This window comes from Salarias fasciatus, chromosome 14 (assembly GCF_902148845.1).
Source record: "Salarias fasciatus chromosome 14, fSalaFa1.1, whole genome shotgun sequence".
In the NCBI taxonomy this organism is placed as follows: Eukaryota; Metazoa; Chordata; class Actinopteri; order Blenniiformes; family Blenniidae; genus Salarias; species Salarias fasciatus.
Window position 1 is genome coordinate 10,855,701 of NC_043758.1, and position 27,861 is coordinate 10,883,561.

The 27,861-nt window shown below is 42.6% G+C and overlaps 1 protein-coding gene across 1 annotated transcript in view; it reads right to left on the reverse strand.

Annotated features, from left to right (window-relative positions):
* Positions 1 to 617: 617 nt before the first annotated feature.
* rsrc1 (arginine/serine-rich coiled-coil 1) overlaps positions 618 to 27,861 on the reverse strand; it is a 133,996-nt gene continuing 106,752 nt past the window's right edge. The window contains exons 7-10 of the mRNA XM_030108446.1: positions 25,322 to 25,393; positions 7,091 to 7,197; positions 3,243 to 3,350; positions 618 to 1,109 (exon numbers count right to left, since the gene is read on the reverse strand). Coding sequence (XP_029964306.1) covers positions 1,017 to 1,109; positions 3,243 to 3,350; positions 7,091 to 7,197; positions 25,322 to 25,393 — 380 coding nt within the window. The 3' untranslated portion in view covers positions 618 to 1,016. The remainder of the gene's footprint in view (positions 1,110 to 3,242; positions 3,351 to 7,090; positions 7,198 to 25,321; positions 25,394 to 27,861) is intronic.

Sequence of the window (27,861 nt, forward strand, 5' to 3'; positions counted from 1 at the left end):
TACTATTTGGAGAGTATGGGAGCGACACACCATGTCCTACACTGGGTATAGATTTACCATCTGGCGGTTCCACAAATAGGTATGAGGGTGGACTCCTCTGACGTGGATACATCTGTGCTTAAACAGCAACACGACTGAAAAATATAAACAGACTAAAGCTATTCCAGATGAATGGTCATAGGCCCTAAAAAAAAAAAAAAAAAAGTAGTTATAAGTTACTTCTTTTGGAAGTTGTATTGCTAGTATGAAATAAAAAAACACTGTCCACTTGAGAAAAGTCTTTTGTTTCACATTTTTCTCCCTCTATTGGTCCTGTCCTACCAACGTGCACAAAGTCTTATTATTCCATCTGAGCTGTCAGCATTATGATGGACAGGATGGAGCAGGATGGAGCGACTGCAGCTCTGCAGCGCCCCGATCGTTTCTAATCTATTTCTAATTTCAAAATCATAATCTGCATGATGCTGCTCAAATTAGTTGTGTTACAGACACGTTACTTTAAAACATGTTATCACTAAGATGGTATGTAATGCAATACTGCTATCCTCCTTGAAAAAATGCTGGAAATCAAAACAGATAGATCTAATTGTAAATTCCCAAAAAAGTACACAACAGTTTAATCAAAAACATCAACACCAGCTTTATTTACTAAACTGATCACAAAAGACAAAATGTATAATAATTCTGCTTCCACATGGCAACAGATCAACTAATCTGACTGTGAGATTTTCGTTCATTAAAAACAAATAAAGACAAATAAAAGACAGCAGATTGTTTAATTAACCGACTCCTTCCTTTTAATAAAAACATTAAGAACATCAGGACAAAAAAAACAACCTGTTCATTTGTTCAAGTTCCCACAAGGCTGTTGAGTAGAAATTAGGGGGAAAAAAAAATGTTGTGATGTTCAAAAACAAACCAGATGAAGTATGACAGGGTTTAAGACAACAACAGAACACTTGGCTGCGTTAATGAGGTTTGGACCAGGAAGGACTGTCTGGCCTTGTGGATGCGTTTCAGGTCACCGGGCTTCCCATCAGCCTCTCCTGCCGTAGTGAGACCAGCCTGGTCAGCCACAGCTCCTCGGCCTTCTCTTTGTCCATGAACAACTGCAGGTCAGTGCAGACAGGAATGTTAGTGATCAACAAACCCTGAACCCAGTGTGGCAGCAAGTACAGCGTGGCTACAGCCAGACAGAGACGTACATTCATGATCTGACACGCACAACACTGAAATGCAGTAATGTTCTAGGGTCCCCTATCTGTGGTTTTCAAAGTGTGTGGAAGGGCCCCTATGAAGGCCACCAGAAAGCTTCAGGGGGGGTCATGGGGATGCCTTTTCCCAACATGAATCTTTCCTTTTAATTTTCAAAAAAATGTGTGAATCAGACAAGTTCACATTTTATAACAGTCAGCTACTATAATATATTATCCCAACTAACACAAGATTCAACAATGATATCTAATGATGTGAAAATCAGTATCCAGTTTTGCAATCTATCAAAAATTACTTCTTGGTGTAAGAGTTACAGGAGGTGGAGGTGCAATATGGGTCGGTCTGTTAGGAGGGTTTATCCCTCCACAATTTGGAAAGTCCTGGCATATCAGACCAAATAAACCATGAATGTGCATTTTGTTATTATGGCAAATTTCACATTTACCAGAAAATTGCTTTAGTGATCCATCAGTTATTTGACGAAATGGAGGAAACGGGCATACAATGACCAGTATTCATAGAATACAAATCAATATTTAGACATGAGTAAAAAGGTGAAGCAAGCTTTACTGAAATCTGCAAGCCACACTGATGGCTCCTCAGCGCTATATTCCATAACTGTCGTGACCCAGATGTAACAGAAGCATTTCCTTGTCCATTCACAGGTACAGCAGAGGGCTGTCATCCATGTGACTTCGGTGTCGGTACCAACACTGTGTGGAAGCTGCTGCTGCTGCATTAATCTTTCCCTTTCTACTCAGCTCAAAATGTGCTTAAAAAAATCCTTTTCTTGAACACACAAGTCTTCTTGCCTTGTGATAGAAACGGCTGACACATGTGACTGGTGCTCAGAGTAGTAAATCACCAGAAGGGATGATATTGATTGTAAGAGGGCTATAAAACCGCTGCTGCAAGTGTCTGATGAATGAAGGCATCTGTTTATTAGGAAGTAACGCAATGACTATGAGACCCAAATCCAAGGCACTGAGACACAGGACGGAAATGGGAAGATTATTTCTATATTCACTAAATGTGTTTGTGTCACGATGAGAGATAATATTGACATGCTGGCTGTGTGTATGTACTGTACATCTATGCAGTGATATGTGTCTATTATTATGCAGATTGTAGAGCAGAGCCCGGGCATGTCAATCCTTCATTACTAACCTCCGCTGCTTACAGCTGCACTCCATGTTATCTGTGTGTTAGATTCAACACCAGTGAGTTCTTGTCTGTCGGTCCCGCGCTGGTGTCACGGTGCTAATGAGGCTGTGTGTGTGGGACGACAGGATCCGAGCCGGGCTAATGGGACTCATCTGTTCTAATTGGGACTGGAGCTGGAGCTGAAGTTGGGGCCGGGGCCCGCCTGGGGCATATTGCTGCCATACATCAGCCTGTCTGAGTGTGTGAGTGTACGAGTGTGTATGTGTGTGTGTGTATGTGTGTGTGTGTGTGTGTGTGTGTGTGTGTGAGAGAGAGAGAGTGCACACTGAGCTGGGGGTTGTTGTGTGTGCATGTGAAGGGGTTATCTGCATACGTCAGGGCATAACTCGGTTTCCCCAGTGGAGATAGATGACTGAGAAGCCCCAGGGAGCGTTATTGGAGTTTAAAGTTTTCCTTCTCGTTTTTCATCATTGGTCTGGTTCAGAGGAGGAGGAGGAGGAGGTGGAGGTGGTGTTAGAAGGCTATAAACTGCTATACCGCAGGGTCCCAGAAGATATGATGCACTGTATCAGAGGATGCAGAAATGGTGTAAATTGAGGTGGCGGTGCCAGTAGCAGTAACAGCGGCAGAAGCATTTTCAAATGAAAAAGTTTACAGAGTTTATCCATCAATCAATAAACTGAAGCTCCGCACTCATAAAAGCGAGACGATGAATAAAATGACAAGCACTTTAAGCCGGGCCCGAGGATTACAAAGTGCTCATTGGCTCAGAGGTTATTACAAAGTGTGTGTCTGAGAGCTGCATGACAACTGAGGACGACGTGGAAGCAAACGGAAAACGAGCAGGAGGGGTGAAAACTTACACTGGGATGGGCGAGTGAGTCGGTGTCGTTGTAGATGATGGAGATGGGAAGAGTGACGTCCGGAGAACTCGTCCTCTCAGACTCCTGCTTCACCTCAACCGGCTCAGTCTGGAATTCAGACACACACCACACAACTGTGTCACTCGCTAATGAAAACGAGTATCATCGTTTACACACATCCGTGCACAGACTCAGACATCGCAGTGAGATCTTCACAGCGTGAATCACTGGGAGCGACTTGGGGTTCAGTGTCTGAAAAAAACAATACTAATATGAGACTATAGGAAAAAGCTAAATAGAACGTACAATGTGCCACTATGAAATTTAAAATTGGGACACGCGACAATTTCAAACTGCAATTTGACTTCTGTCCAGCAGATGGCAGAAACAGACTGGCTGATGAGGCGAGCCTGGACACAGTGAAGCTCTGATGAGCTCTGCTCTTATCCTGCATGTTGTTCTGACACATTTAGTCATTTAGCTTTGCAAATTCCCTTCTCATGTAAAACATCTTTAACTGATATGAATCCTGTAATTCTAAACCAACCATTTCAAAAGAGAAGAAACATGCATGGTCATCAGCAGTGCTGGACGAGACGTAGTGAAGCCACTTTATCGATTCTTATATAAATAAATAGTGATTTGAAAAGTAATTTGTGTATCACTCTCAGACGTTTTTCATTATTTGTGCACAGTTAAAGCACTGTATTGCTGTGGTGAGCACTGTGCGGGTTACTGTAAAGACTCACACAGTTCAACTGAAGACATATATGTAGTACTTGGCTCGAAAGCAGATGTTGGCGGATGCATGTCAGTTCGTATGTTGGTTGGAGTTAATTGTTCATTAATGACGTTCGACTGGTTGTAATTTCCAGCAGTTGTGCAGAATTTGCCGCGACATCTGCTCATGAAACAAACAAATTCTTTACAATGAAAAGATCAGCAACAAAACAGAGGAGCTAAACTCCCACTGACAGTTGTTAATGAGGTAAACTACTGTTTATTAAGGGGTTAGGAGTGCAGCTGCAGCCGCGCCGAGGAGCAGGAGAGACAGGCCAGACGCTCCACAACCGCTTCCATGATCGACTGAAGTAACTTAAATCACTGGAACTGAGTTAGTTGTAAACGGTAATCAGTTAGAGTCAGAAGTAGTGGCGATACATTCACATGTCAATTTATGATAAGTTATTCCCAAGACTGGTGATTAGTGAATCTAGTAATTATTTAGATAAAGCAAAAAAAAAAAAAAAAAAAAAAAAAAAAAAAAAAAAAGAGAGATAGGACCTCTAAAAAAAAAGGATGAAAAGATCCATCTGTAGCGTACTGTGACACGCAGAACAACTGTCTGTCCAGCACCGGGAGCGTTACTGGAAACTAGAATAGAACCCACATTTGAACGGATGGCCTGCTTTCCTTGTTGTACTTGATAATGAAGAAATATCAAAATGAATACTTTGCCAAATCCATTCATGTTTCAAACACTCCTAATACCAGCCCCAGAGCAAGTGTTTACCCAGTTGGAATAATCTATTTAAAATTCGTTTGGCAGCTTACAAAAAGTGGGAGAGATATGAAACACACAGACTAATAAGCGTGGTGATGTGCCAAATATCAGATAGGATAACAAGTCATCACATTTCTTGGGAACTATATGCTGAATATACATTTCTAATGATTGCAGCCTGCTTGAAAGAGGGGGGAAAATGGCAGGATTTTCTCTTGAAGAGCTGCTGTATGAGATATTAAAGGATTCACTCAGCTCGCCTCATTAACAGTAGATTAAAATTTATTAATGGTCACAACTCAAAGCGGAACGGTTTTTAAATACTAAATAAACCTCACAAGCATGTATTCTTGGGCAATAATACTGAGATACAATCAAGCTATTGCAAACATTTACGTTTTGGCGCAATTTAGTTAGAAAGCTTTAATTAATAAGTTCAGATGATAACTCAAACGTGTTATAGGTTTAAACGTCTCTATATATGGAGCAACTATTCTTGTTTTTGCAGACATTATAAGGTGAAGTTAAATTTCTTTAACAGTATGAAAAAAATCCCCAAACAAGGCTGCATTGTCCAGATCTTTTAAGTAATAATAAAAACAATATTCAAAGGACGGATCTGAAACTCAAGAGTTGTTCAAAAAATTGTGTAAACTTGAATTTGCATTTAATTAAAAGAACTTCTGTTTTTAAAGTAAGCAGCTCATTAATCTACTTACAAACACTGCTTTCTTTATGTACATCAGTAACTTCTACCAAAACTAAGCCAATATTTTTCCACCACGTGTTCTGAGGCACTTCTACTGTACGGCTTTGGTTTACAATGATTCTAAGGATTTAGTGGTCACTTCTTTATTCAATTAGTATCTATTATTCCAACTACAGCCCTTTTTAGGAGTGTTACACAATATATTATTAAATCAAGGTTTTATTTTTTGTTGAATGTATGTTTATAGCTTATTTTTCTGCGCTGCGACGGATTAACAACATGAACAGAGTGTATTCAGCCCACAGTCAGCGGAAATCACCTGAAAGTCAGAACTCCATTTTATAAGTATAGAAGGTGAATTAATGATTACTTTTTTTTTTTTACTTTTAAGTCACAAGAATTTAAAATACAGTGTCTGAAAATATGACAATAATTGATAAGTATGTCTATTTTTCTTTAACCAGAATCTGCAGTGAAGCTGAAGAAATGTTTGAAACTGACAAAACTATTTAAAAACTATTAGGCTATACACAAGCTAAAACACTCTCAAAAATGATACACATCTCTGTATTTCTATATTGAGGGGGAAGATCAGGCAGATTGATCTGAAGCTGAATTATGGTGACTACATTTACAAACTCAAAGCATCGCATGAAATCACTCAAAAAAACTGTCCAGAGTTCACCGTTATCATAGGTTTTGTGAGGCGGAACAACTGTAGGTATTTAAAAACACCAGATCTCAAAATATTAGAATGTTTATTAGGAGCTGATATTTTTTCATTTTTTTTTTCCCATTTAAATTAGAGCTCATAATCACTGCAGTGAAAAGAAACTCTTGATAGTTTTTAGTTGATGTCAGCTGTTTTCATTGACTTTTCAATAATGTGCTGGTGTTTTTGTTGTACCTGTGTGTATCAGTCAGTATTTTAAAATCTTGGCTGTGTAAACAGTCATGCACAAATGCAAAAACAAATACTTTTTTGACATATCACACCGGTATCAAAACACAGATGCATGAAGCCTCTGTATTTGTTGCTTATAAGCTCTAAATCATCAAATCAACCAGAGAACTGTTCCTGACGAATCCCGTGGAGGCTCGGTACATTCCTGCTCAGGTGAGGCAGGTTATTGCTGTGATATGAGCAGTCGGTACATGCCGCATGTCGCCACAGGGGTCGCGACCTTTGTCAGACTCTCCGAGATCCATCCCGAACGTCTTTGAGGGTTTGCTGTCACATGTTGTCGCCTGTCTTTTCAAAACAGCCATGAGCCCCAACAAATCTAATCGCTGTTCCTTCAGAGACGGGAACATTTCAATAATGACTTCTGTGTTTTGTCTGCATCTGCACCACCGGGGGGGTGGCGTGGGGCCTGGAGAAGAGGGAGGCAGGGGCTGGCTGCTGCCTGCTGTGGCTTTTGTGTGGGTGCCGCCGCTTCGGAGGCGGCGAACAGTGAGAGCGCCTGATGAGACCGTCTCAGGTCAGAACGAGCGGCGCTGAATGGGAATGTTTGATTTGGTCTGGGCTGTCTCTGGACAGACGGCACAGCTTTGCAGGGAGGGAAATTCAATAAGAGACCGAGTGAAAAGCTGGAGAGAGTGAGGGGCAGGGAGAGAAAGAGAGACAGAACGCACCTTTATATCATCCCGGGATGATTTGAAAGCCTGAGGAACAAAGGAATCGCTCTCGATGGCCTCCAGGTCCTTTATCCTTCGCACTTGCTCCTCCAGAGAAGTTCCCTCTGAAACACATGTTACAGTGAACAAAAAGCACGCACGTGTGCAGAAACAGACACGCATGTACGCAGACAGGGAGTGTCGGCCGTCCCCTTGTCATGTTCTGAAAGGCAGCGGATTTGATTTGGAGGAGGCCGTCTCTCTGTATAATCCCCTCCGACACACACAGTATGAAATATCTGATATTCTCCTATTTTAATCTTGGCCTCCGTGCAAGAGGACTCTTACTTAGCCAAGGGCATAGAGTTTCTACAAAAGGCAAAAGGGGGGGGGGGGCATACTAACAAGGTAATAGCCAGACAGTGAATTACACTCAGATAATGCATTCTAAAATAATCAGAATATGAACACAAACTCACTGCAATGGAATTTCATTACAGGGACTAAATGCGATTAGGTTTCATACAGTTTTCATGTATCAGAAAGTGTTTTTGCCTGAGCTTGTCCAATCAAACGGAAAGACGCAAAGGGTTTCCAATAAATTACTCTTGGATATAAACACATCAGGATTCTGCATATCGGATAATCAATCATTTTCGAGGATTCACGAGCAGTCTTTGTAGCGTAGGAGGGCAAAAATAGGTGTGCTGGGAAAGTTAGCGACAGCAAAAAAAAAAAAAAAAAAAAAAAAAGATAGTCTGAATGCTCCTATTATTCTCTGGCTGTCAATCTTTCTACTGATCAGTCAATATTCATCCCTCTCTCCCCCATCCATCCGTCCTCTCCTGCACTCTCCCATCTCTCGATCTGTCAATCCAGCAGACATCCATGTTTCCGTGCAGCACTGATGTAGGCTGTGTCATGAAAACAGGTACACAAATGGGAACACACACACACACACACACGCACGTACGCGCACATGCACAGGATACACGGATTGTGATACGAGCGCTCCCACGTGTACATGTCTTGGAAAACTTACTCACACTCACGCCTTGCATGAATTCCTACATCCTCTATACTACATGTACTAATTATAACATACATGCGCACGTGCACGTCCATGCACGCGGTGCACACTCGCTGTGAACAATCGAAGCTAATAGCAGGAATTAATTCAATCCATTAGCAGCTACAGAAAGGGTGTCACAACAGATCTTCCTGGCCCCGGTGTTTAATGAATAAATGAATATTTGCTCCAGCTTTCACAGCAAAGCGTCACATGCTATCTACCCCTCTCACTTTATCTCTCTCTCTCTCTCACACATACACTCACACACACACAAATTATAGTTCATAATAGCACTCAAACAAACTTGGGTTTTGATTTTAATGCAGTGCAGAATTGGACAACTGAGTGACAAGAGGAATAAAGCCTCGCTGTGTGACAGACTATCGGCCTGTCATCCAGTGCGGGGAGATGTGAGCGGAGACTCATTGCACGGCGGCTCCAAAAATAGTCATTACCTTGGCCGGGGCTGCGAGACGAAGCCCGAACACTGGACCAATATCCTCCTCAAGACTGCGGCCTGTCCTTCACACCACTATCGCCACTGCTCGCTACACGGCTGCACGTCTGTGCAGCCGTGTAGCGAGCAGTGGCGATGGTGGTGTGATAGTGGCAACTTTAATGTATTTTGAGCATGAATGACCTAAATAAACAATTACCACAATAACATGCATTCTCACACACACACACACGCTCCCATATCTGCGAGCATCTCCTCGACAGGCCCGTCTGCTGCTGCGCTGTCCGTGCGGAATCCATTAAGACCTCAGACTTTTTTCTTTTTTTTTTTTGACAAACACATTATTGGTAGATAAAATGACTTCCATATGCTGTTTGTCAGATGTCAGCGGGAAAAGATATGTATTTCATGAGAAAATCAAAAATAATGGACTTTGAGTGCGGACCCGGCCAGCTCAGAGGCAGACAAAAATCAATACCGTAGCTGGGCAGGCGCGCTCGGCAGCGCGGAGAGGTCAAAGTTGATATTTAATATTGACACATTATCTGGCAAATTAATTTAGCGGGTCGACTCGATTGTCACCGCATTAGGAGCGCGTCTCTGCCGGTGATGAGAGGCGGATAAAGTGGAAGCTGAGGGAGAGAGAAAAAAAAAAAAAACAGGCACAGGGAAGGAGACGGAACGGGGGAGAAACAAAAGGAGACGCAATTAAATGTACATCATGCTCGGCTTCCAACTGGGTTAATATTTTTTTAATCTGTGACTTTCATGTCTGGTGTCTGAAATGTATCACAGCCATTATTATGACGCAGGAAATGGAATCAAAGTCAGTCAATAAAGTTTTGTCTTGCGTGTAACGGATCTGAATAATTGATAATGACGAAGCAACGTATGTCAATGCGTGTCTGTGTCCTTGCATGATTACATCCACGCGTGTGTGTCAGTGAGTGTGTGCGTACGCTCGCACAAAGGAGGGGAGTCAGAAAACTCACTCGCCATCTCATTACTGAAATTAGTTAGATAGACAGCGGCGCTGATGAGTGGCTGGGAATCAATAGGCTATTGTTCTCTCTAAATAGCTGTTTGTCCACTTCATTGATTAAGACCCAAAGACGGGGAGAGAAAATCAAACCAGCCAATGGAAACAGATTTGTGCTCGTCTCCTTTCAGCCTTGAAGATGAGAGCGCCAGTTGCACGTTGCCACCAGAAGAGGGGGCTGTTCCACAACACATGTCTGCGGCGACGCTGGGCCTCAGGCTGAGGCAGCCTTGCCTTTGTATACTTGACTTTGGTCTCCAGTTTGTCAATCAAGAGCAGCCCAGCCGAATATATTGCTGCTGCAGATTAATTCCAGTAATTGACTGAGTTGGTGTGCCAGCTAAATTACTGCTGCACTTGTTGTTTTGTGAAAAAAAGGGGGAAACTAACAACTTGTTTTATTGACGTGCTTCAAATTGCAGCAAATTTTTTGACAGTTTTGGAATTACATGGGAAACACAAGCGTTAAAGGTAGTGATGGATGTACCGAAATGAAGCAAATAAGGAGAAATAATCTGCTTCTATATCTATGGTGAGTGGTAAAGGAAATACAACATATATTTATGACTTTAGAAAATGGGTAAAAATGGCATTTCTCATTTAAAAGAGGTCAGTTTAATCATAGTCTGATGGATTTAAAGACGTCAAATTCACAAAAACTAGGTGAAAGAAAAACAAAGCACAAAACTGCCATTTTTTTAATAACAAGCTGATTTAGATCTGAATCGTTTGTAAGTGCAAAAAAGACAAAATACAGTATATCTCCATCTATATTTAAAGCATATAACAATCATGAAAGACGCCTGCTGTTAACAATATATCTTAAAGAACATCAGGTCCAACAGTCAACCTAAAACTGCTCCTTTGTTGTGGGAGTTTAGGAAAAGCAGTACGATCGGAGTTCTTTGAAGGAAGTTTAAGTTTTTCTACCCCACGACTGCCCCCAACAGAACCAGCTCACATGCTGAAGCGGGGCATCGTCTCCCGGTTTCCCAGGTTTCAATATCGTGCCTCTCCCTGCTCTGCCAGCCCCCCCTCCTCCTCCTCCGCAGTAAAGATGTGTAATTCAATGCTCAATTTAGGCCCGTCTCAGTGGAGATTTTTTTGCCTGCTAATTGATAGAAATTAAGCCATTAATCAAGCCACTAGCCATCATTCAACCCAGGGAAGATGAATACAAACTTTCATAATAACCACCTTCCCCATTTTAGCCCTCATTAGCATTAATTTTTAATGTAATTATGCTATTCTTTTACACTGAGCTCATAAATTACTGCTCTTTTGTTGCTGGCTGGCCTTGTAAAATCCAAAGTAATGCTTTGTAGTCTGATCTTTAAGGCAATTACTGGCTTCTTCACTCTTTTATCTCCCTGCATTTCCAATAACCTGCTCTCTAATGATTTATCTCCGCTGTATCCCTCCCCACACACACACACACACACCCACCCCCACCCACCCCATTCTTTCTCTCTCTGCACCAGCGGCCAACTGCCCTGCTGCCAGCCTCCGCCTCCAATCCCCCATCCGCCCACATTCTCCCCATCTCTTTACAGCAGCCCCAAATACATTGGGGATGCACACAAACACATGTGCGGATGCTTGCCTCCACCAACTTAACTGTATTAACACACTCACACGCGTACGAGCGCAATCGATGTGTGCGTGCGCGTGTGTGGTAACTTTGTTTACTATCTCCTTTAGTCATTTTCCAGCTCGCCCTTCATTAGTAAATATCCAGCTCCGGCAACGGCGACAACACCTGGGGAGCGCCAAGGTAAGAGACTGGCGCTGCATCTCACTCTCTCGCCGGTCTCCTGTGGGTCTTACCTGTAGGCTAGCTGCTCTTGTTTATGTAACCCTTGAGCCGAGTAAACACACACATGCAACGGCGAGCACACACAGGCACACACTCGCAGAGCTTGGCATCAAACAGCTGAGTTAAGCTTAGCAGGGCTGTGTGCTGGGGGCGATAGAGGGGCTCCGGTCTGCCCCTGTTCTCAGCAGCAGCAGCATCCTGGCTGCATCAAAGTCTTTACAGTACGATTCTCCGGGCCCAAACAACAGGCGAGCTCTGATGCATGACTGGGAATTGGACTAAAAAACAACACACACACACAAAAATTAAACAATCAGTTACTTATTTAATTCCCACTGATGAGATTTCATTATCAGTACCAAACGACTCCCTGCAAGACATTTTGCTTCATGGATGAGGATTCCACTGTGATTAAAACAAATAAATTAGGAAACCTAATGTGCCTGCCTGGTGTCTGTGAAAACGGCTGCTAATGAGATATTTTGCTGAGGTGACAGAAAAGTTTATGCCAGTCGTACTCCGGCCCCGAGTCGGCCTTACTGTTCTACACCAGGCCAGACAAACAACTTAAGTTATTAAAAAGGTGTCCGGCGCGGGCCTTGGTCGGGTAATACTTTTAGACTGTATCGATCAGGCCCCGCTGACAGGTTCTGATGTTAGGCCCTGGAAATGTATCAAGTGGCTAATGAGCAGCTATTAGGCCCATCGATTTGCTGATTTCAATTGATAGCTAGCAGGCCAAAGCTGCACGTCAATATTTGCATAACTAATACCCTGCAGCTTCGGCAGTGAAAAATGAGACCTTAACAAGTGAGAGACAGAAACGAAGGGAAGAGATGCAGGAAGTGAAAGACAGAGTAGAGACGAGGGAAATGACAACAGATCAGCAGAGTGTGTTGGAAAAATAAAGGGTAGAAAACAGGGTCACACGGTGTGGTTGTGGTTAGAAGTTTCTGTGTGGAGTTTGCATGTTCTCCCTGCGTGTGGGTGTTTTCTTCCCACATTTTCTCCACTTTTTCGAAAGATGTGCATTAGGTGATCTGGTAAATGGACTGTCACACTGTGAGCGAGGCATACACTCGCTGGTAATGGCTGCCATGCAAGCTGCTCCACTTCCTCTGGGGAAAACGCCAAGTTTGAGGTTCAAGGACATTTCAAACCAGAGATGGGAATCAAACCACCAACAAAACCTGTGGATTGGAATAAAACAAGCTCCAGCTGCTGAGGATTGGTTCATAATTCTAATCTCAAAAATGTTCCTTTTAGGCGTGTCTGGTTCATTTAATTTGAGAACAGTTCATGGAAAGAGACATAAATGAAGACGTGTGACTTTCAGTGTTTTCCCTGTGATGGACTGGCTACCTGTGGAGGGCGTACCCTGCCCACGGTAAGCTGGGATCAGCCAGACCCCCCACGATGAAGCCATGCAGAAGACGGATGGTGCAGGTTCTGCAGGCGGCCTTAAAACCTTCAAACCACCAGTCCCAATCCTGCCACGGCGATATGGTGTGACGCTGATGCATGTCTGACGCCTGTGCCGCTCGGGGTCAACAGGTCGCACAAAATGGAGGAAAATTTCTGACAAGGCAGAGCCAGATGTCCCCAGTGCATCCCCGAGGAGCGAGCGCGTATGTACCAATGTGTTCGTAAGTGCTCGTGTGAACAGGGAGCTGTCCAATGACAGAGCAGGTGGCTAAGCTAGTCTAATGTGTGTTCCCACGAGACCCCCCCCCCCCCCCCCCCCCCCACACACACACACACACACACACACACACACACACGCTCACATAATTGCGCCCAGCACCCCTCCCCGGTTTATAAAACCCCCATGTCTTCAAACAATGCTCCATCCACGACACTACACACACGCGCCGAGGGGTCCCCCGCGGTGCTCACCTTGTTATCAGAGTCAACCGGTCTCTGGAGTTTTCCCTTCTGTCAACTACTGTCACAGTCATCAAAGGCCTGTCACACATCGCCACGGTAACACTCAGGTGGAAGTTACAGTATCATATATGTTCATGCCCCCCCCACCAATGTTGCCCTGAGCATTGTTTGACCTCAGAAGATATAGCCACGATATGTTTATATGATCTTATGCGATATCTATTTGGCATCAGGAAATGAAGAGCAGCTGGTGGCTGAGTGTCGCACGCACACACACACTTTTGTGCCGTCTCTCGCCGATAGCGATCTCCCACTTTCCAGTCAATAAAGGCCTGAATGATGAATTAAAGACCCAAACAACCCGCTAATGACAGGATGACATGGCCGCCACGCGCCGCGCTGGGCTATCTTCTTCCACATCTCCCCCTCATCCCTCCCGACCTGCCGCTCCTCTCGCTCCTCTGTCATTCAACCCCCTTCCTTCTGCTCATCTGTCCTCCACACTTCCTCTCCTCAACTGACCCCCATCGCCACTGGATCACACTGCTACCACAATTAAATGCTTTTTTTAATGTTTTTGGTCTGATCCATAATATAATCCAGGGCAGAGACAACAAATCGGACCTCGTCTATTCTCCAATCCATCCATTAAGAAGTTCAAATTTTATTGAAAACTGTTCTTTTCTCGGTTATTTTTACACTCAAGAAAACACATAAACTGAAAAGGTCCAACCATTTCTCCATTCTCAGTTGTGATTATTTCATCCACTTAAAAATAATAAAAAAACAAACAAACAACTGATTCGATATAATGAAATAAAGTATTTTTAGTTATCAGAACTGGTAAGTTAAAATTATAGAGACTACTACAAAACACACAAAAGAAAAGTTCAGTTAATTGAATTCATGTTAAAATGAACTTTATGCCAGTTTTTTTAAGCACCTACCGATGAGTAATTTACTATTAAGGATGGCGTTCGTCATCAACTTTGTACCTATTGTGGTGTTAACCCACAATCACAACATGTTTTCATTATACTTTAGGTTAACCACGAGACACGTCATATCAGAAAAAAGTATCAATAGTTTTGATGATCATCATGCATAAATTCTGCATGTAAGTCAGTTATCGATCTGAAATCCAAGCTAAGCCCTGACTGCACAATGCTAACTGCAAACACAGAGGACTAACCAAAACCAGGTGTGTGAGAGAGCGAGAGCGAGAGAGAGAGAAAGAGAGAGAGAGTATGAGTGTGAGCTGATGTCCTGAGTCTGGGCAGCATCACAGAATCTCATTAAATAGTGAAGCTTTCACAGGCTGAGTGGTGAGATCTTCAAGATCACAGCCACTTTCTCTGTTGACAGACTTCAAATGTGGATTGGTGGCGTCTGCAACATTTCGCATTTTATTTTGTTTCCCTATACTCCATCAAATTATCACAGCTCAACATTTCGCTGGTTCTGTCTGTCTGCAGCGAGGACACGATTTCGACAAAAAGTCAGTATGTGAGGAAACTCTTCCAATGACAGATTTTATGATGTAAATAACCAAGAAACCCGAGTTCTTCACGGCAGTGCACAATATACAAGAAGCAGCATGCTCCTTCAAATTTATTATTAAGGTTTTGATTTGTAACTTTACAGCAAGATGAAGCATAATAATTGCCTGTCTGTGAGAGCGCTTTATTGAGCACGGCGCCGTTTTAGTGTGATGAGAAATATAGAGTTCTGCCCTGCCCTTTACCAGAAATAACAAGCATTTGACTGCATTAACTTGATTTTAAACTAGACTGCATGCGTGCGTGCGTGCGTGCGTGCGTGTGTGTATGTGTGTTGAATGTGTGCATGCGGGGAAAAAAAAGTGCAGCGCTCTCCGTTTTTTCGATCGCTGGCTGGTCAGCAGCTCTTTTATGAACAACTCTATAATTAGAGAAACACCAAGCAACTAATTACTTAATTGGAGCAAGGTCTTTAAAATGAAAATGATGTAATCTGAATCCTGGAAATGGACTCGATACATGAACATCAGCTCACAAACAGGAACGCACACCTCGTGACCTATAGACCCTGTCACATGCAGCCATCAAGCAACCGACTCCTTCACCACAGTGGAGTTGTAATTGATTCTCCTTTAACTCTGCTGTGAGTGTGTGTGTGTGTGTGTGTGTGTGTGTGTGTTTTGTACAAGGAGGGACAGACAGCCAGAATCCTGTTTGTGTGGTCTGCTCCTAACTATATTAGTAAAGGTCATGGCAGTGTGTGTGTCTGTGTGAGTGTGTGTGTCTGTTGTAATTAATTAGGCAAATGTCTCCCACCTCCTCCTCCCCTGACCTCAGTGTTGGACTAATAACCTTGGCCCGGTGTAAAACATTACTCTCCTTTATTCTGCTTTATTGGAGGAAATCAAGAGCAAACTACCCAAAACAAAAAAGAAACTATTATTTGCATGTGAATTCAAAACTCCTCACAACTCGTTTTCTTTGTGGAACAAGCAGCAGGATGCAAACTTGTGTGACTATAATGGTGTGGGCTGTGCAGGTGTGTGAGTGATGAATCTATAAGTCATACAGTATCTATGCATGTCTGTAGTGGCACAATCGGCCAACATATAAGCTAATTATGGCTCCATCATCTGCAGTCGGTAGATTGCACCCATCACCCAAACTTGCTGGACAGCTCCTCTTTCAAATTTGTCGTGGTTTTTGTCGGTCACTATGTTGTGTCTGTCTGCAAACTTAAGGTGTGAGGGGTGGGGCGGACGTGCAGCTCGCTCATACTGAAAGATGCTGCAGGCAGGGAAAAAACTGGGAAATGTAGCTACTCTTAAAACTAATATCTTAATGCAAAAAGTTATATCGATATAAATTATATCATATTTTTCAACACTGAATTTTAGAAAAACTTCGTAAATTCTGATGAATTGGTTCTATATGAAACCTCTCTCCCTCTCTCTGTGTCCCCGTTTTATTAATTGTCCAAAATATCGGTTTCATTTTCTTGTGGCTACACAATAAAACATCTGAATTCTGTTTTGTTTGATAAACAGTCTGAAAGAATTATCTGTACACATTTTGGGGAAACACAGTACACCATGTCATATGTGAAATTTACACTGTTTATTCAATTGTGTCGTCTTGTATTTTATGCATTTTGACTTTGATGCTGAAACAACCGAAGCGCAGACGCAAACAGATTTAAGGAGACTCTGTCCAGCAAAAAGCATCAGCTCAACAAAAACACACAAATCCTGCTTTTAAGAGCGGTAACGCTCTGTTTTCATAACACACACATCATCTCTAACCTCATCTTTTACTGTTCCTATCTCACTTACACCTAAAATTTATTTTTTTTCAGTGAAAATTTATTCTTTCCCACAATTTCCCACAATGTGACCTCAATAGATTGTGGTCCTCAAAGCTGTAATTAGAACACACACATAATTTGTTTACGCAGTCAAAGTTGTTTAAATTCAATGATCTCGTAAAATATAACACATCAATCATTCTCTTTAAAGCTTTCAATAAATTATTACCATCCAATCTTCAACGCTTCTTTATAATTCGAGAGCAAACACATGATTTGAGAGGTTATGCTAATTTCACATTACCCAGAATTCGAACTACTCGTAAAAGTTTTTGTGTGTCTGTGTGTGGAGTGAAACTCTGGAACAGTTTGGACTTACAGCACAAGCAATGCCAAAGTATTAATCGATTTAAACTGTATTATAAACACCAGATCTGGTCTAAATATAGGTACAGCATCTTGTAATTCACCTGGTCATTTACAGTTACTGATCATTGTGTTATTCTTCACCATAATGTACGTTCTCCTACTGTCGCTTACATGTTGTCCATTATCCATGTTGGTTTATCGTCTATATTAGTGTTCCATTACCTTCAATTGTATTCTGTCCTTCACCTTGCTCAATTCTGGTATTTGTCCATTCCAGTATCTGTCCATTCTGCTATTAGTCCGTTATCATTCCTGCTATTTGTCCATTCTGCCATTCTGTCCGTCATAATAGCTGGTTTTTGTTAATTACCATTGTCGGTATTGTGTAATTGTTATTGTCTACTGTTTACTGTATTTTGTATTGTAGCATAACCATGTGCTCATAGTGTTTCCATTGTTGAGCTTGGGGGTAGGATTAAATAAGTTTTCTTCCTCCTACTCCCCTTTTTTCAGGCATTCTGTGTTTTTGTTATTCTATTGGAATTTTTGTTTTGTTTTGCAGTGTTAATCGCCTGAAATGAATGAAAAAAAAAAAAAAATAAAAAAATAAATATCCCTTCAAGCACACATGCATTGCATACACACACATATATAGTTGCACAAAAACACACACTCTCAAGTGACCTCTGATGTCTAATGACAAACCTCACAGGGGCCCCACATGGCCAGAGCCACCCATGATGCCAGCACTTTGACCTGCAACAGTCTGCGGGTGTGTGTGTGTGTGTGTGTGTGTGTGTGTGTGTGTGTGTGTGTTCACAGCAGTCTGACCACCCTGCCAGACTGCGCCCAGCACACTACTGCTGTGTGTGAGCATGTCCAGACGTGTGTATGTGTGTGTGTAAAAGCACTTTCTCAAGCTGGAGATGTTTGCAGTTCGCCAAGGCGGCAAACTCCAGCTCTATTGTCAGGCCACATCGAAGTCAAAATTATCAGGTTTTTTTTCCTTTTTAGATCAAGAGTTTATTTTTTCAAAGTGTTACTTACACTGTAATTGAAAAATGTTTGGCCTTTGGGTTTTTAGAAACCATCTAGGGATGAAAAAAATATTGCAAATTTGTCATTGTTGCAGTATCAACATGATATTTTAAAATAGAAATACAATAAATTGTATTTTCCCTATGCTCTGAAAGTTTAAAGTTACTATGCAGAATTGTATATTTAAATCAGTTAAATCAATTGACAGGTCTAATTATTCTAAAGCTGGTGGCCATAAGGCTGAAGTTACAAGCACAAAAATCAAGAGAAATGACCTAAAACAACAAACCCTGCTCGTTTTCTGAAACACGGCTGATAGTAACTACAAAAAAATACATGCGGCAGAAAAAAAAAAAAAAAAAAAAAAACTAAAATGAAAAGAAAAAACATGAACCAGTCACAGCTGGGATAAAGTTGGATCAAGAGCAAAAGCACTAAAGAAGAAAGACTGACCCACTTCATATCACCTGATCTGACCATCCATCCGTCTTCCACATTGTTTTTTTCCTAACTTAGCATTGAGAGGGTCTGGAGTCGATGCCGGTGGACAATGGCTGGAAAAGTCACAAGTAAAACACAACTTACACAGATCTACAGGTCAATTTAGAGACGATCATTTTCATACCCATGTTGATGATTTGTGAGAAAAAAAAACAAAACAAAACAGAGTGACCAGATAAAACCGATGTACAGGGAGAACATGCAAACTACACAGCTTCCTGGAATCGGTAGTGTCACTTCAAGACGAGGAATATGAGCCACTGCACCAACATGCTGCACACTTTTTCCACACATTCAGTATCTAATATTCAACAGATTTGACAGATAGCATCCTCGACCTCAATGGCCGGGAGAGGAAATCTGGAAAATGTGTCCTGCTGGTGACTCAGTGAGAAGCTGCTGAGCGCACATTGGTTTACTGGCAGCAGGTTAATTGATAAGGGTGACCCGAGAAACGATTACCAATCACGGAGGGTAAAAGGGGGCTGTCAATCATCGGTCTGCTTGACCTGAATAAACATGGGACGGGAACGCGCGTGGTCAATTTCTGTATAATCTATCTTATGGCAGCGATGTGCTGGGCCCGCTATCAAGTCAAACATGTCATTCCATAGATATCTTTACAGAAATTATTAAGCTATAGGCTCCGTGGCTGACAGCCCCACCAGGGAGCGTCAGCATCCCATTAGCCCGGGACAACAAGAGGTCAAACGGGGTTACGGCGGGATTCGGCATTCGCCTCCACTCGTCCACGGGACCGGCGGCAGCGCTCAGGACGGGAGGTCACCTAATCACTTTGCCGAGCCGTCTCCGAGGGACAGAAGGGGAAGCGGGAGGTGGGGTGGGGGGGTTTAAAAAAAAAAAAAAAAAAAATCAACTTTAAATTTGCAGTGATGAAAAATCAATAAAGCAGTAATTGCTTGGCTTATCACCATGCAATGAAACAAATTGGGAGGAGAAGGAAGGCAAGGAGAGGGCTGGCGTCCATGCCGCACGCCAGGGCTTTTTTGGCGGTGGCGTGTGAAGCTGAGCAGGGGGAGAAAGAAAGAGAGAGAGAGAGAGAGAGAGAGAGACAGAGAGAGAGGGAGAGGGAGAGAGAGGGAGTGGAGTTTGGGCTTCAGTGGGCCAAAGCAAGGAAAAAAGGTCTCCTCGTGATAATTAAATCTTCTCACACTGATTTTCTGCCAAATTTATTTCCCTGGGGACCATAACTCTGATTCAGTGCTTACAAGCCTTGCATAACTAATCATTTCAATGTGGGGGGAACGACAAACCTGAATGAATAGGGAGGAGAGAGGAGGAAATAAAAAGAGGGATGGCTAGACTGAATCTGTAGCACTATTCATCTCAAAATCAATCATTATTTAGGCAGGACAAAAATCAGGAATAAACGCAGACTGTTCTTCTGTAAGACGGGGCTTAAAAAAGACCTTTAAAGTGAAGGTGTAATTGATTGTCAGCGTGCTCTCGTTTCCACTTTCTATGAAGTGCTACACTGGCAGAAAACATCCTTTAATTCCTGGAACAAATAGAAGCCATGAAGCCAATGAAGTGTCGGTTCAATATTCCTCTGACTGTTCCTGGCATGATTGTGTTGAACATAATAACACAACAAATAAGGCCATTTATCTGAAGTAACGACAGGAGATGAGGCTAACTCCACTAATCAATACCGAGTCGATACAAACCAGATTTTCTTACATCAAAATCACTGAGACGGATCTTCCTTCAGCGCAGAGTGCACAAGAGCAATACAGTGCCTCCCTGGAGCCCCGAGGTAGATCATATAGCCGCTGGAAAGAACACAGTTTAAAAAAAGGACGGCGGTCTACCCTGAGCAAGGATGCTGGGAACGATAATTATAGCCGGGTATAATTCAGACACTCTCCTTATTGAATCCTCATGTTTTAGTTAATGTGATGAGATCATTGGACACCAGATCACTCGTGTTTACCAGCGGATGAATTTCACCGCTTGTCCTTCAAGTGATGCTGCTCGGCGAGGTAGCGCGGCACGCCACGCCACGGCCCTGGTAATTAAAACATTTAAAGCAGAGGCAGCCCCCCGTGCTCCCGGGGTGTGATATGGGGGTCACGCGCCTGTAGATTCTAATTTGCGCGCCATTTGTATTCATGACAGGCACGTGCTAAATATTTAACAGCAGCCTGGCAGGAGTTTTGTATTGTTAGGCTTTCCAGGTCAAATAATTTGATTTCAAGGCAGATTACATTAAGCGTCAATGTCCAAGCCACCACTCTCACTTGCCTCTCATTTCCTGCCTTTTATTACAGCCGAGATAGGCCACAACTGAACGGATCAGGCTCTGGATTATACAGGAGCTTGTTATCCATGGATTAGTTATTATTTTCAATTAGAAAAAAAAAAAGGGACCACATCACTTATAGACACTCACACACACACACACACACACGTACACACACACAAGCGCACTCTGCTGTTACATGCAAGGCTGGAATATTTTTTTTTTTTTTTTTTTTTAGCTGATTTATGATTTCACGTGACAATGCAGACACATTTTCATTTACGCCGATCGTCCTTGTGACTGCGACATCCTTCAGTTAGCGCCTGAGAGCGTTCTGGCTCTCCCCCCTTTCTTCTCCATGTCGCCGTACAAGCGAAGGCAGGAAACCGTATCCAGACATTTTCTTCTGGAGGCCCGGCCTTGTGGTGATTGACAACAGAGCTAGTTAAACGGTGATGAGGCGTTAATGGATGCTGGGTCGAGGGGGGCTGAAGAAGGGGTGGGGGGGTGGGGGGGTGGGGGGGTGGGGGGGGGGGGGGGGGGTGGGGGCTGCGATTGAATATTTAATGGTCATATAATTCCTGAACGTACACACACACACACACACCCCCAACCCGTGACCTGTCCTACACACTGCGTAATTAGGGAAACAGTCCTTTCGTTTAACTGCCCAAAGAGCAAACGGTAGGTATATATTCCCCTAATGATATGGGTTAAAGAGCTATTATACGTCTCATTAAAATATATGATCTCTCAATCTGGTGGTGGTTTGAGGTAATGGGGACAGAGCAGGTTCGGCGCTAAAATATCATCCGCAGTGCTATAGGCTACGGTGAAAGTGCTATCTGCATAAATCTGTGTTTAAAAGATGTTTCTGTCCGTGCAGTAAAGAGCCAAGGACTCTCAGCATCAGATCGCACTCGATGGAGGTGTCTGGACAGGTTGATGGGGTGACGCTTTTCACAACTCTAAGGTTATGCACAAAAAGGGGGATTAACAAAGTCTTCATTAAGTCCAACGAGGTTCAGAGTGGAGACAAATTGGCAACAAGTAGGGATGCGCTCATCATATTTCTACAAGGCGTGGAAAACGTCTGAACTTCTGTACAACAAACTCCATAAAAACATCAATGCCCTGCCAATGTCAAATAACTTCTTTTCATCTTTAGGTTGAGGTTTGGAAGAAATATTTTAACTGCTACACTGTAAAAAAAAAAGAAAAATGAAAAAAAGCAGGTTATTATTGAGGGTCAGGCTCATTTTCCCACACTTTGAAAACCTCTGCTGTGGGGAAATTTGATCAGCAGCAAACAATAACTGTGGAAAACAACAACAACAAAATATTCATTATTATAAACTGTCATTCTGAAGAGGTTGTAGTTTATTTTTTTTCTCTATCTGATATTAGACTTTTGTCAATTTGTGCAAAACAGATTTTGATCTCCATGGGATTTGGGAAAGAAATAATAAAGAATAAATAAAAAATGTGAAATTCACATTAAAAACACCACACGAAGGGGCCAAAAGACCCTGGAGGAACTACAAAATGTTTAATTTGGAAAATAACAGAAATAATAAGCTGCATCCTGCAATATTCTCTGCCACATGCACTTTCTACAGTGAAATTACAATAAATGACAAACATTACCACCACGATCCGGCTGCTAAAGTTCGGACTGAATCATGACCACTGCGCCAGGTTGAAGGTATCTGAGAGTTAAAAAATGGGAAGACTGAGAAGGACCGTTAATGGCTGATTTGGATTTGTTCCCAGCAGTCCACACACGAGGACCGTGGTCGAGCAGTGCCTTCAGTAAAGTGCCAGCTGACAGCCGAGTCCACACAAACAGACTGTGTTACTCTGGCAGTCCGTCCATCTTATTATAGTTGGACTCACCATGTTAGCTAAAAGCCCCCTGGGCAAACAAACAGCATCTCGCAGCTTTAATAGCCTAAACAAGGCAAGCGACTAACAAAGGAATCATGCAGCCCTCTCATTCTCACATACTTTCATATCATATGTTTCCTTTTTCAACCGCTAGCATCATCTGGCTGCCCTTAACCAGAAAGCCAAACATGCCTTTTAAGTGGAGACTACTTTGTTAACTGATGACCACAGGGCCAGTTATTGATCCTTCCTTTCCTCACTCTCTCTCTGTGTAAACCCTGCTGATAAAAAAACCCCCTCTCTTCTCTCCGGGCTCTGCGGAACGCAGCCACAGTTCGCTACAATAATAGCTTGCATATCATAGCATCCACATGAATCAGATCTCGGTGGTTTCGATTAGGGCTAAACTAACTCAAACACATTGCCGGTCTAGGATGAGAATCTATTTATGAACGAGGAGTGTAGGTGGTAGTGTTCTTCACTTCTTCCCCTCCATTCTCTTTAAAAGGTTTTTTCTCATTTCGGTTGACTTAGCGGTTCAAGCGTAAACTTTCTAGTTGTGTTGACCTCTGCGAGGCCCTGCAGGGAATAAGGAGACCCCTGGTGATCTGCTGTTTAGCTGCAGCGGTGGCCCACCTCCTCCATTTTAGCTGTGCTGGGAGGAAAGGCAGAAGGGGATGGAGCGAGCTGACTTTTACGTGTGTGTGTGTGTGTGTATTTATGACGATGCCACTGGCTTCTGCTACCTAGGCGGGGCGAATCATCGGGGCCACCTTGTCGTGCCTTTCTGATCCCGCTTCCCGGCGTCGCTGCGCGTGAAAAGGGAATAAAAATGATCGACCCCTCGAAGGCAGTGCCTGCACAGCGTGCTGCGAGCGCGGCACCTTTTTTATTTTCTACAGTGAACTGCGCAGTGAAGGAACAGCAGCTCTGAGCAGAGGGGAGAAAGAGTCAACCGATTCCAAAAAGAGGCAACTGTGCGGCGTGAACTTTGCTTAAGAAAGCCATTTGACTGGGAGCCTTGATCTGTTGCCCCAAGCAAGGCACTTAGTCACCACTTTGGCAGTTATTCCACCCAGAGCTGAGAGCAGAAAAAGAAAAAAAAAAAAAGCAGAAAAAAGCTGAGGAGAGGTGCAAAAAAAAGTTGATGCGGACAAACAGAAGAAGGAGAGTATGAGAAAAATAAACTAGGAAAAAAAAAAAAAAAAAAACGAGGCGAAACAGTGAACCAAGACCATGAGAAATGAATATTATTAACGTGAAAATGGCAGAGAAGCTGAAAAAAAAAAAAGAGTAGACAAAAACAAAACAGGGCGCAACAGAGAGAGAAGGAGCGAATCAATTCTTCCCGGAACTGGGGGACTAAAGCAAGAGTGCAGGGCTAATTAGTTTCTGATGGCTGGACTTTCATTTGGCTAAAAGGTCAGCTAACTTTAAAGGTCACGCTGCCATGCATCCTCAATGCAAAGACAAAAAAAAAAAAAAAAAAAAAAAAAAAATTACACGAAGAGAGAGGCGGGAGGGTCCAGCGATATAAAAACGCCTACACCAGAACAAATGACTCGAACACACACGCCTGTGCGTGCACACACTCACACACACATACAAACGCATGCACACAGTGTGTTGACAACAGCACATTTAATATTCTCATTTATATCAAGCCCCGGTCAGAAAGGGACCGAGGTCATTATTCTATCCGAGGACTTTTATTACAGTTAGCATATCCACAGCAAATCACTCTTGACTTTATTTAAATGTATATCAGGATGATCTTTTTGTGTATGTGCGTGTATTTTTGTGTGTCCCGTGCTGGTGGTAGAGAGGAGGTTCAGGTTAAATTTACAGCCTGCTTTGCAAAGCACATTTTTGAATTTCTGCGATGCACTTTTATGTAGATTACAGCCTTCTTAATAAAGTGTAATCAGCCCCCGGAGTTGATGTTGTGCAAAGTATGGATGATCTCTGGAAGCAGAAGTGGCGCGATAAAGACACGGGATGTTAATGTGTTAATACAAACATATTAGAAGAGTAAAAATGTGTATAATCGCTGATGCTGCAGAGCCTCAGAGGCTTTTCTGATTGGAATACCAGCAGATTTCCAGCCATCACGTTCACAATCATATATCACAGGAATAACATGACGGTTTATGAAAATTAGGAGTTTGTCTTCTTGTTTTCGTCAGTTGAAGTCGATCCAGCTGAGTTTAGACAACCGTGTTAAAAACAGAAGTTGAGCAACAGATGTCTCACTGCCCACAGGTATTTTATTTATTTATTTATTTCTCCTGGATTTTCTGTTCCCACTCCTCAAAATTAGAATTGAATACTTTTTTGATAGAGAACAAAATATAAAACAAAGCCTTTCTTGAAATATTTTAATTATTCAACTGTTATCGTGCCAACAACTTTAATACTTCCATTTCTGTTACATTTCACGGGTAAGGAGTTGCTTTTTGATTTTCTGTGTGGCTGCATTGTCACTTTGGAGCGATAACAGTGAGTGTGAAGCGTCGGACAAACAACTGATACAAACACACACACACACACACACACACACACACACACACACACACACACACACACACACACACACACACACACACACGTAGCTCACCTTCTTCCTGTTTCTTTCGGGCTTCCTCCTCTCTCTTGGCTAGTTTGGCTCTCAGCGCCTCGTCTGTCTTCGCTGGAAGACAAAAAGAAAACACACAGCAGAGTTAAATCTTCAGAAACCTCTCAATAATTCACACAAACAATTTTTGAAAACCAATAAAAGTAACAAGGAATATATATATATATATACATTTACCCTGAAATATTTGCTATAATATAAATAATAGTCCATATGATGCAATATGTATATATTATGTCTGACTTGTGTGTCACCTGTTGGGGGGAAATAAACTTTATCTCCTTCTCACAGTAATTAGAGCTACTGTATTTTAAAGTAAAATAGTAATAGCAGCTCCCAGGCAGTGAGAGTGAAAGACACGCTTATATATCGTCCTTCAACATTGTAGATTACTCTTAAAACAACTTTTTTGTGTTCAAATAAAGTTAGGAGAGTTAGTTTTTTTGTATTATGCATTAATAAGAGCAGTGTGAAGAGTAACTTCATAAAACTTCAGTAATGTACATGTTGTTGATATTGCAAACCAACATTTCCTCATCTCCACCCAGATATTTTTCTTGTAGTTCTTAAAATGTTTCATAGTTATGTGAAAAAAAAACAAAAAACTGAATTTTGAGTAAAACCGCGGGGTTACATGAACTGCATGAATCCAAAACCATGAAACTATGAAACCAAACATCGAAAAATAAAAGAGATTAAATTGTAGCAGCTCGAAGAACATCTTTGTATAGACAAGGTTTAAAGTTCATCTTAGAAAAAAAACAAAACAAACAACACTAATCACTCATCACAGAGACTGAAGTAAAATATAACACCAGCTTTCCCTCTGAATGAAGAGTGAGCACACAAATCAACCCAAATTTCAATAATGGCTTCCTCTCCTCTCTGGCAGGCAGCACGCGGCTCTTTTTTCCCCTTGTACCTCAGTAAAAGTCAGCATTTCTTCCTGAGAGGTGTTTATCGTCTTGGCGTAATGAAAAGCTTAAGAGAAAGTGAGGCGGCGGGAGTAAACACTCGTCAGGGCATCTTAGGCGCGTCTCATCATGAACCGTGTTGTCTCCGATCCCTTTCTCCTCCACCTTTTCCCTCTGAATAATCAAGATGTTAAGCCACATTAAAAAATATAATGCTGTGTATGGCAGGACTATCAATACTGCCTCTAAATTAATTACATTTCCGCTGCGACGCATCATTTATTTTGCAGCGTTAGGGCCTCTGCGGAGCCATTCGCCTTTATTGCTATCTCACTCGCTTGATGAGTGAGCTATGTAAAATTGAGTCTCCAATATCATTACACTTAATGAGTTTAAACTTTGAGAAGAAAAAAAAAAAAGAGGGAAGAGAAACAGAAGAAGGAGTGAGCAGTCAAGAGACAGAAGGGGGAGGAAGAGAATGAGAGTGCTGCACTGTTTTGGGGAAGTTAATACAATATAGGAGTGGGTGTAAGTGTTTGTGTGCGCTTACAGCGTGTTTGTGTTAGGGCACAGCTGTGGGTGTCCAAATGCGGTTTATTGCACCACTCGAGATGCCTGCACGGGCGTGTGTGTTTTGGGTGTTGTGTCTGATTGTGTCTGTTAAGAGTTTGCACCAAAAGTGGGGGGAAAGAAAAAAAAAAAATTGCATGAAAATACGAAGCATACGTTTGTGTGTGTGCGAGTGTGTGTGTGTGCGCAGGAGGCCATGGGTTGTGTGAGTCTCTCTGTGACTGCACTGTTGTTTTTGTTCAGTAATTGGCGTAGACAAAGAACCCGTCACACTGCTGTTACGGCTGGTTAAGTCTGGAGGTTCCGCATCTTTACTAACAATGACTCTACATGGATGACTGAACCCGACTGAACCCTCCTCTACCTCCCTCAGCTAGGGCATGCCTGTGTGTGTGTTTATGTGCATGAGCCTGTGTGCGCGCACGGGGGGGGGCACAAAAAATCGACAGCAGCCAATCTATTTCTCTTGGCAAGCGCAGGAACGATGGGGGTAACTTTGTGTCTTTATGCACCAAATATGGCGTGCACAACCTTTCATCTCTCTGCAGCTACAATCAAGAGTTTCCTGGTTTGTATGCACAGATGTGTATTTGTTTGTATGCACGTGTGTGTGTGTGTGTGTGTGTGTGTGTGTGTGTGTGTGTGTGTGTGTGTGTGTGTGTGTGAATGAAGCGCTCTGTGTTCTTCAGTTCACTCTTTGCTCGGGGCTAGCGAGAGGCAGGTAGACGGCGGAGCGGTATTGGTGGTGTGATGGAGTGGAGGAGAGACGGGGAGGAAGAGGAGGGGCGGAGGGAGGGATGGGCAGATAGACGGGGGCCATGTAGGATAAAGGAAGAGCTAAAACAGCTAGGGAAACAGACAAACAAGTGAAAATATGAGAGAGAGAGAGAGAGAGCTCTGCACTGCGCGCACACAAAACGTGTGCAACAAACAACAGGAGTGATTTGTCGCCTCTTTTTCTTTGCATGTTTATCCTCCACCTCTATCCCTTCATCCCTCCCCCAACAGGTTCTCTCATCCTCTCGCTCAGTTCTCTCC